This window comes from Trichinella spiralis, assembly GCF_000181795.1.
Source record: "Trichinella spiralis strain ISS 195 chromosome Unknown Scfld9, whole genome shotgun sequence".
Taxonomy (NCBI): Eukaryota; Metazoa; Nematoda; class Enoplea; order Trichinellida; family Trichinellidae; genus Trichinella; species Trichinella spiralis.
Genome location: NW_003526948.1, coordinates 3,293,239 through 3,302,754, shown reverse-complemented (window position 1 = coordinate 3,302,754; position 9,516 = coordinate 3,293,239). Strand labels below are relative to the sequence as shown.

Below are 9,516 nucleotides of genomic sequence, written 5' to 3'. Positions count from 1 at the left end.
TTTTCAAAAATTTGAAAAACTAGGCAAAAATTCATCAAACCCCAAGTGTGATCAAACAGAGAGAGCATGCTGTGCCGCTGCATGAACATTGACAACGTAGAGAACACCTCCTGAAAACTGATCTGTAAAACCTAACCATCACACTTTGTTGTATATAATGCTGGGCTTAAATTTTGTCAGTTTTGTTTACTTACCTGAGCATACAACAGAGAAACTGATTGTCTAGACATGAACAAACAAAAAGTATAACAAATGATTGAAGGTGATTGTGAAAAAGTGAAATAAAAAATCCACTGACTAATTTTGGAATTAAATTTTAGGAAAAAAAAACAAAGAACAACGGAAAAGAAGAATATTTTGAAGAAATTTCTGAAATTTTTTTTGCAAGAAGAAGCGACAATAACACTTAAGAAAGTAAAAAATGTGCTACTCGTAGGAATTTTATAATAATAAATGGAACTGATTAATTCAAGCAAATATTAATGAACGAACAAAAAAAAAACAAAAAACTACCCCTCAACCATTTTTCATGCTGCGCACCTTCACATCAAAGTGTGATTTTTGCATCACAAGAAAAATATCCTTAAAACTCAATTATGATAAGAGATAATGTTAATTAAAAAAAAAAACTTAGCAACTTTTGAAGTTTGTCCCGGCCGTAGCTGCGTGATTGAGACAACTGGCTTTTTCTTCCACTTTCCGAAGCTTGAAGAAAAATTCCAGCTTGAACAATCTACCAAAGTTGAATCCAGTCGCCACCGTTGCCACATGATACAAATTGTTTAATAATTGCAAACAGAATTAAACTGAATATTAATTAATAACAACAGCCTGCATGTAACGTTGGAAAAGTAGCCTTGAATGGGAAGAACATTTTCGTCAGTGATATAATATCTATGGAATGGAGTTCTGTTTGAAAATGTGTCGCAATAAAACGACGCTGCCCATTTTTCTTTCTTTCCATATGCTTGAACTTGAAAGCAGAGACAAATTTGCAAAGCAACAAGAATCTTTGAAACGAGAGAAGGTGAAGGTTTTAATTGGTTGTGCAACAAGCAAGAGCACTTCCTATTCACAAGCCGAGCGGGACAAACAATACGTCCGCGTCAACGCGACAATGACACAAGCCGCTTTGCAAGTGGAGAAGGCGAATGAATGGGGTCTGTTGACTTTGAAAATGGACATCGCTGAAAACGCTGCCGCACTGCTCCAACTCACTCCCGGTGAAGGCAAATATTTGCTCAATTACTCTTCTCACCAACCGCATCTCGAATTCTTTCGCAAAAGCTGTCACTGCCCAGTCAGCCGGATCCGGCAGCAGTACAACACGAAGCCCCTGTGAAAGCTCGACAACCATGAACCATCCCTTCCCTGACGACAAGATGATGATCCACATCCCCCGTAACCTTGATATAATAAAATCCACGCAGAGTTCGTGATGATGATGATGAAAACATGTAGATTATTTTAACAATCAAATCAATTGAGAAATTTCTTCCATTTCTTTTTTTCTCCACTCACTGTAAAACATTTGAACCGCGGATATGTCAACTCTCTTCTTCCACCTACCCAAATCTGACGATCCCTTTCAACGGTAGTGTCAAACACAGCACAGCTGCAAATGGATTACAATAAATAAGAATTCGTAAAGCTGTCAACTGAAATGAAAAACATTTACATATTCATCACGCAAAATAATTCTTCAACGAGCTTGTACTACTCAGCATTGGCAACTAACAGAATAAAATGTTGACTGTTCATCAAATTTGCAAGCAGAACGTGACATGCATTCATTCATTCATTCATCATTCAAATTATCATCACCACTACTGTACATTTGGAAAAGATGCTAATTTTTCAGGCAAAACCTTTTCCTCTCCTTCCTGTATTACGACGTGACATCATCAATTTCATCAAGCATCATTCGGTAACAAAAAATAGCACATTTAAAGAAAGCAAAAAATTTTCACATCCCATTTATCATTACCGCTGTACAGTTGTCAACTGATTGAATAAAGTTGCACATTTGATTTGAAAAAAAAACAAAACAAAACATGCATATAAAACTACAATTACCAAACGATGAAAATCCATTCCATTTACAATTATTACAATGTAATAATAATCAACCGCACAACTCTACCTAAAACAAGGTATACTTTAAAAGGGAAAAACAGAAAAGTTCAATCATACCATTCAAAACAAATCTTTTTTTGAAAATGAACAAAACCATTGGCTAAAATTTAAAAAAAGAACAAAAGTAACAGTAATTTTATTACAAAATTACCCAGTCGAGCAGATTCCATCAAATTTTCCATTTGAACATTAGAAGATTCATCGTTGCATTATCTATAAAATTGTTCATAAAGTCAAAAAAAAATAAAGAAAAATTAACCTCAATTAATTGCCTAACATGTAGTAGATAATATAAATTGGGATTAATTGCACAAGATTTGCTGAAAGCGATATATATGTGTGTAAAGCAAATAAATACCTTGGATCTAATTAATTTTTTCCACTTATTAGCAAATACTGCACATAGAGGAGGAAGGTGAAAAGTTGTGATTGAAAGAGATTAACAAATGCTGCGCGTGCGTGTGAAAAGATTCAAATAAAACACACAACGTATAATGAACAGCTAAATATCATCAAAGTTTTCATCAGTTCTTGTGATCCAAGACAAGACAAGTGTCATCAAGGGGAAAAGATGTATCTATGTATGTATGTATTAAGTAATGGAAAATTGTATATATCCAAACTCCTGAGACAACAACAACAACAACGCCGAGATGAGTAACACAAATAGTTGTATAGGGAAATGCAGCAAGAGGATGAAGCTTTATGGAAGAGTGAATTGGAGAGCTCATGAACAATAAATAGTCCCAAGTTTAAATCAAAACGGTCGCGGAAGGGTCGATGCACAGCTATAGTAATTTTAAAAAGACGAAACGAAGTGAAAGTGGCGAACAAACGGTTATCTGTTTGAACTAACAATGACGAGGACGAAGCGCGATTATTATCGACAACTAACGCCGAGAGCTGATTGATTCTTGCTCCAAGCCGACCGACCGACTAACCAACCAACCAACCAACTCTCTCTCATTCTCTCTCTGCGCCGCTTTTCATGAAGGTGTTCTGCAACTCTGACTGCATTGAAGAAAATCAATAATTTAGCAACGCCAGCTTGAGCTACTAGTAATAATAGTAGGCTGGCTCTCTTCAAAATTTAGCGCACAATCTTCCGTGTCAAAAAAAAAGTTCCAAACCAAGCTTCGAACACAACTCTCTCTCTGATCCATATATAACAAGGTAAAATAGCGCACAACTTGAGAACACAAATCGATCGATCGTCCGTTCTGATCTGGCATGCAAAAGCGTACAAACAATTCGAAAAAGAAGATGCCAACAATAAAGACTCCAATAGATAGATAAACACATCAATGACAGTGGAACATACATGCATGCAGAAAATGGTGACGCAAGCAGGACAAACAAGTCAGATAACACGGCGTTGTTCATTAACAATCGATACATTGGTATTTTTCGTAGTTGGCCGTGTAGAGAAGAGGAACAAAACTCTTAAACCACCCTCGAACCATAGATCAACGTAGAACAAGTTCAGATTTTTCCAATATTTTCATTCTTTAATAGGCATTATCGCTTGTTACAACACATTACTGCGATGTTCGCTTGTAGCTTCGTGACATTCGTAACGGAAATGTCGATAAATGCAACCTTAATAGCATCTTCATCTCAACAATATAAAAGCAATAATAAGAATAGTGTGGTTCTCTCGAGTAGTTTGATTATAAGCTAAACAAATCAGCATGTGTAAACAGACGACCGTTGGGCGATCAAATTTGCCGACAACAGAATTACCGATAGCTTTAAATGTTTCAATGGTTTAAGCAAACGTTTTTCTCTGTGCGCATTAGTGATGGTACAAAGCTGATAGTCTCTGCCGTCATGTGACTAACACTTCAATGATGAAATTCACACGTCAACGCATAAGCACTTATACACACACACACACACACACGCACATTCAAACTGTCCTTCCCTACTTTTCCACTTTAACCATATTTAGATAATTTAAAAAGTACACAAGTTATCCTCAGATAATAACACTATTAAGCAAACAGTTTGAACATGCTATCGTAAAAAGATAACTACATATGATTGATGAAACTTTGTTTTAAGCTTAAACGTTTCTCAGCAATATGAACAAACTTTTACTACGAATAATACTCATACAAAACAATAATTTATATGCTTCATTTTTTTTGCTAAATTTAAAAAACAGTCAAAATTTTTTAAAAATAAAATTATGTAATACTGAAAAAAAAGAAAAAAATATGTACAAGTGTCGATAAATAAAATAAATATTAGTGTTGAAAAAAACGAGCGAGAACAAAAAATTGCACTTTTTTTACTTACCAAATAAAACTCTTACTTGTGCATAAACACAAAACGGATAAAAGTATGTTTGTTAGCAAAAAAAACTGTTTAATTTGGAAAATTTGCTTGTTAAATAATTTACATTACCAGTGATTATTGTTAGTTTAACGTCTAATTTGGTAATCTTCTTTTGTACTTTTCTGTTAGATAAGCTGCAACAGATCATTAGATGAAGTTTCACTTCACTCGCAGCAGCTGTCCATATCACTTATTGTCATAATATCAAATGTTAATCAAAAAAATAAAGTATGCACACAAAAAAAACAAAATAAAAATTACAATTAAAAATCTAATTTGCAGGTGTATTTTTTTAAAAATTAATAATAATTAAAATGGTAATTCTATTACTGAACGTAGAAAAAAGAAGAAAACCACTTTAAAACATTAGTGCATTCTTGTGCATGATAATGATTTCAGAAATGGATGATTTAAATGTACATGTACTTTTCACTTAGAAAAATAATCACCTTTTTGCATTTGGTATCGGTAAATGGAAATTGTCATGGGGATAAAAGAGAGCAATGAAAAGTGCAAGAGAATTGCTGCCGTTCTTCAGCCTCTGCATTGGACTTGGAACACAGACCGAGCACATTTGGGAATCAAATATATAAAGTATGAAAAGCGTTTCAGCCGTAAAAAGAATTCCTCAGCGACCACCTAAAAGCAACTGCAAACTTGAAACTACGCATATAAACAGATTATCGCATCATTATCCGCAGCAGCCTGATCAATTGAAGAACAATAAAATATGACTGTCATAATCATATGTATATATAGGAGAGCTATTTTATGAGGTTAATTTTCACGAACAACAACGCTGTTCAGAACATTTCGCGCAAAGATTGCAAAGTGGACACAATCAAATGGGACAGCAGCTTTCACGACATTGCGAGGTGCTTGAAAGAAGAAATTAAATCGTTTTTCAGTTCGCGCTTGCTAGCCACACACACACACACACACATATATACATTAGCAAGCATAGTGGAGAAGAAATAAAGGAAGAAAGAAAGAAAGAAAGAAAAAAAGAAAAAAAATTTCTAAATTGCCACCATAATTTCAAAACGATCCATATAAGTTGAGCCGGAAACGATCTGAGAGGGAAAAATGATCGATTCCATCTGCATCCCGTTCAGATGTGTTGTTGTTGTTCACCGATTTTCTTAGTTCTCTCAGTCGAGTACAATTGATCCCGGCCACCGCCCGGCAAAGGTCTTCCAAGCTCGCCAAGCTATAAGCTATACTCGGCCGGCCCCACTTGTGCTCGCCGAGGTCTTTTCTGAAGCAATCAACAGAATTGGTCAATCTGAATAGCGACGTTCCAATCGATTGAACACCCCTCACAGGACGCTTGTAAACACGACTGCTAATTTAAAGATTAGCTTCTGAATGGCGAACAGAAGGCCGCCCCGACGGTTGACTACACAAACCACCGCCCATATCCGTGTCCATCACCGCAAACAACGACTTTATTAAGTGAATTGAAAAACGCGCGCGCCCTGCTCTGATCGGGCAATTCATCTTCACATGACGCACCATCATCGTAAAGCTCTCCTCTCAACTTGCCCACTCACCGTTTCTGACCAACCGTTGTGCTCAACGACAACAACAAGCATCAACTCACACCAACCCCTATCATTTCTACTAGTAACTTCCTCGAACATAAAAGCATCCTGCTTTTTATCACTTATCACACAAAAATATATACAATTTCCAATTTCAAATATTCAAAATCAATCCAACCCATTCCTATGCATCATAACATACAATACACTTGGAAAATTAATGATCAAATTGTATTTATTCTCTTATACATATTATTCATACAATTTTACAATTTCTTCTTCCAACTTCATAAGATTATTTTACAAAATTTAATTACATCTTTTTATCAATTGACAAACAAATGCATAACTAATATTCATTTTTTGGTATATATATATATTTAAAAAAAACAAGAAAATGTTAAAACATTATCGTTTTGAAAAACGTACAAATAATACCAAAATCAGTATTTCTACACATTTAACAACTGGTTGATTAAAGAATATCAACATTTATTGATCATTTAATTGCAAATGCTGCTACGCGCAGTGCAACTTTCAGAAATGCTTATAATTCTGCAACTAATTTACACAGTGAAACAGATTTTACATTTCAAAGTAGGCTTCTAATTAGCAGGTATTAAAAATAAGGTATGCGCATGAAAATGTGTGTGTGCGTGCAATGTTCAAAACAAAAGTACACAGATTTGGCCATATTATTAAAATTTACTTTTGCACATTTAAATGTTGTGCATATTAATAATTCAAACAGTGAATTAGAAGAAAATATATTATTTGAAACGTTTAAATTAATTCTCTTATTCTTCCTTACAGAAATTATCATTATTTGCTAATATTAAAAAATCTTCATATTATGAAATTATATTCAAATTATTAAAAATTGGTAAATATTTTTAAAAAAATTTAAATGAATACGAAAAACATTAAACTGAATTAAATAATATCATTTGCTAATGTAATAATTAACAAAGATATAAATATAATACATACGTTTTTCTCGGTCTTACGATGCTTTTTGTTTCTTACTTCAAAAGGTAGCTTGAAGAAGTTTCTCCACTTGATTTCCACAAAATTGCAATGTACTTACTACTTGTGTGGGTAAATGTCGTGCGCATTCAACGCCACAGGGAGTGGATACACTTTGGGTCACTTCATTGGTTTCATGAAATGCCAATTAAAGATGGCTTGATTTGTGGGCAAGTTTAAAGAAAGATGATCACATTGCAACCGTTACAAAGTCGTCGGGTTAATTGAAGCAAAGCAATTGTGCTGCTGGCGGCCGCTTAAACGACCAACCGTCCATGATTGATTAGTCGGTCGAATCGCCTGGGACGTGGAAGAATGTTAAAAGATACACACCAATTGTCCGCTTTTTGGCGACGAATCAAGCGCCTGCATTCAACACTTAGCAGATACATATTAGGGCAACGAAACTGATATATATGCACAATTGGAACGCATTGTGCAACCATTGCAATTTTCACTTCACCTTCTTGCAAATCTTCCACAACAAATAAACAGCTAGCTCTTGCTGAACAAAAAATATTCATTAATAAGCACAATAAAAAAAACATAAAATTATTTTTCTCTTTTTCCAACATTTTCACACATGCACATAACTCTCTGTCAATTCATTCGTTAAATTGATTGATTTTTAATTTTCAGTTTGCTGAAAATAATTAATCATCATTGCAACACTGCAACAATCAAATACAATATTTTCCCTAATTATTATTATTATTATTTGAAAAAACGAATACAGAAAAAAAAGGTAAATTTTCCTTGCTTCCAAATAATACGTGAAAATTGAAATTATTATCAAAAGCATGCGGGCAGAAAATAATCGGTGATGGTCGACAAATTTACAATTGAAATTAGTCCAATTAAAAGCCCTACAAGCATGCTTTTCCCCTTGTTTTTCAGACAATTATTTTGTGAAAATTGTGCGGAAAAAATTGGAGTGAAAAAAAAAGAAAAAAAATCCACGCAACCAATGCAACAAAAGCACCAAATCACCCCGTGCACTATGTGCAAATTGCTGAAACTGCAAATAATCAACTGAAACGGATATTGACCGCTTTGCACGAAATCCATCACACGAACAATGCAGGTCTCTGGGTATTTGTTGTGCAAACTTGTCACTTTTAATTTCCATTTAACTGATATTTATTTATTTAACCATTTCAAAAGTGTAATATAAATTTTCTTCCACTTACTCTTTTCATTTTGCAAAACTTTACTCACCACCCAATGCAGAAAAAGTATTAAACTATATAACAAACCCACTTGAATTATTAAAATAAAATAAAATAAAATAACATTTCAATTAAATATTATATTATATTATATTCATAATATACAACATGATATAGTTTATCATTTATCATGTAAAAGAGGTAATTATATAAATGAACTGCCTGCTCAAATATGAAACTGTGATACAAGTGCTAGAAATCAGATACCAATAAATTTACACCACTAGAAAATCACCTCGTGCAAACAAATTGAACAAATAAATTATAATAAACATAATGTAAGTACGGCATATGTATATAACAAGCTATAATTTAATTTAAGATCAAAAACACAAATAGAGCAAAAAGAAAACTCAATAGAATTCACAGTACCAAAAAAAAACAATAATATCCACCATTTAATGTACTTTTTAGTAACTTGAATCATAAAAGAAAATGCTGAATTACAGAAAATATAATTACTTGCTTCAAAAGAGATGTAAAACTTGTTAGAGTGAACAAAAAAAACACTACCTGAAAGTATAGCTGTTGAATGGAAAGATGAGAAAAAGAAGGCCATAAAGGATTTTTTATTTTGATGCAGTGCCTGATGGATATAACCTTTCCAACAAGTTTGACAGAATGTGACGATCTATGGATCAAGGGCATAACCGATCTGAAATATAGATGGATCATAGCACACACACACCAATTAAAAGAAATATATATATCTATTCTTCTTTTCAGAGCCACGCATTTTCCCTGCTGTAATGGTGGATCAATAATCATCTATCACTTACAATTTCAAGCTTCTACGACAGGATTATGATGCTTGAAATAAAACACCACTCCACACCACCGCATAGCACATTATTATTATTATTACTATTATATTGCTGTTGTTGCTGTTCATTTCATATTTAATCTGCTGTTTTTTTCTTCACTTAAAAAACATCTTATTTGTATGGATAAAAAATTTTCAACACAACATATCATCTTCACACTTCAGTTCAGTTTTCAAGAAGTGATAAAAAAAAAGAAAAAAAAATTAAACTTTAACTTTTGATGCTTTCCTCATTGTCAAAAAGGTATTTCTTCTAAAAAAAGAAAATTTGTATATTAAACGCATCTTGCTTCATAAAAAGCAGTTGAGAAATACTTGAGCTGATGATCATTATTGAATTGATGAAAATCAAATTTCCAGATTTGAAAATTTTCCCTCAAACCTGAATGGAAATAAGCGAAACGAAGAAGATGCAGAT

At 33.4% G+C, this 9,516-nt stretch overlaps 4 protein-coding genes across 4 annotated transcripts; 3 read left to right on the top strand and 1 right to left on the bottom strand.

The window, feature by feature from the left end:
• The first annotated feature begins 964 nt into the window (after positions 1-964).
• Positions 965-1,342, top strand: Tsp_05409 (hypothetical protein). Its single transcript, XM_003371728.1, has one exon. The coding sequence runs from the start codon at positions 965-967 to the stop codon at positions 1,340-1,342; it is 378 nt and encodes a 125-aa protein (XP_003371776.1).
• Positions 1,343-3,440: 2,098 nt separating this feature from the next.
• On the top strand, positions 3,441-3,817 carry Tsp_05410 (hypothetical protein). The gene is made up of 2 exons (XM_003371727.1): positions 3,441-3,607; positions 3,652-3,817. The coding sequence occupies exons 1-2, from the start codon at positions 3,441-3,443 to the stop codon at positions 3,815-3,817; spliced, it is 333 nt and encodes a 110-aa protein (XP_003371775.1).
• Positions 3,818-4,960: 1,143 nt separating this feature from the next.
• On the top strand, positions 4,961-5,769 carry Tsp_05411 (hypothetical protein). Its single transcript, XM_003371726.1, has 3 exons — positions 4,961-5,090; positions 5,236-5,351; positions 5,623-5,769. The coding sequence occupies exons 1-3, from the start codon at positions 4,961-4,963 to the stop codon at positions 5,767-5,769; spliced, it is 393 nt and encodes a 130-aa protein (XP_003371774.1).
• A 1,534-nt stretch (positions 5,770-7,303) lies between these two features.
• On the bottom strand, positions 7,304-8,923 carry Tsp_05412 (hypothetical protein). The gene is made up of 4 exons (XM_003371725.1): positions 8,876-8,923; positions 8,738-8,788; positions 8,511-8,580; positions 7,304-7,551 (listed from the first exon to the last, which is right to left on the bottom strand). The coding sequence occupies exons 1-4, from the start codon at positions 8,921-8,923 to the stop codon at positions 7,304-7,306; spliced, it is 417 nt and encodes a 138-aa protein (XP_003371773.1).
• Between the last annotated feature and the right edge of the window lie 593 nt (positions 8,924-9,516).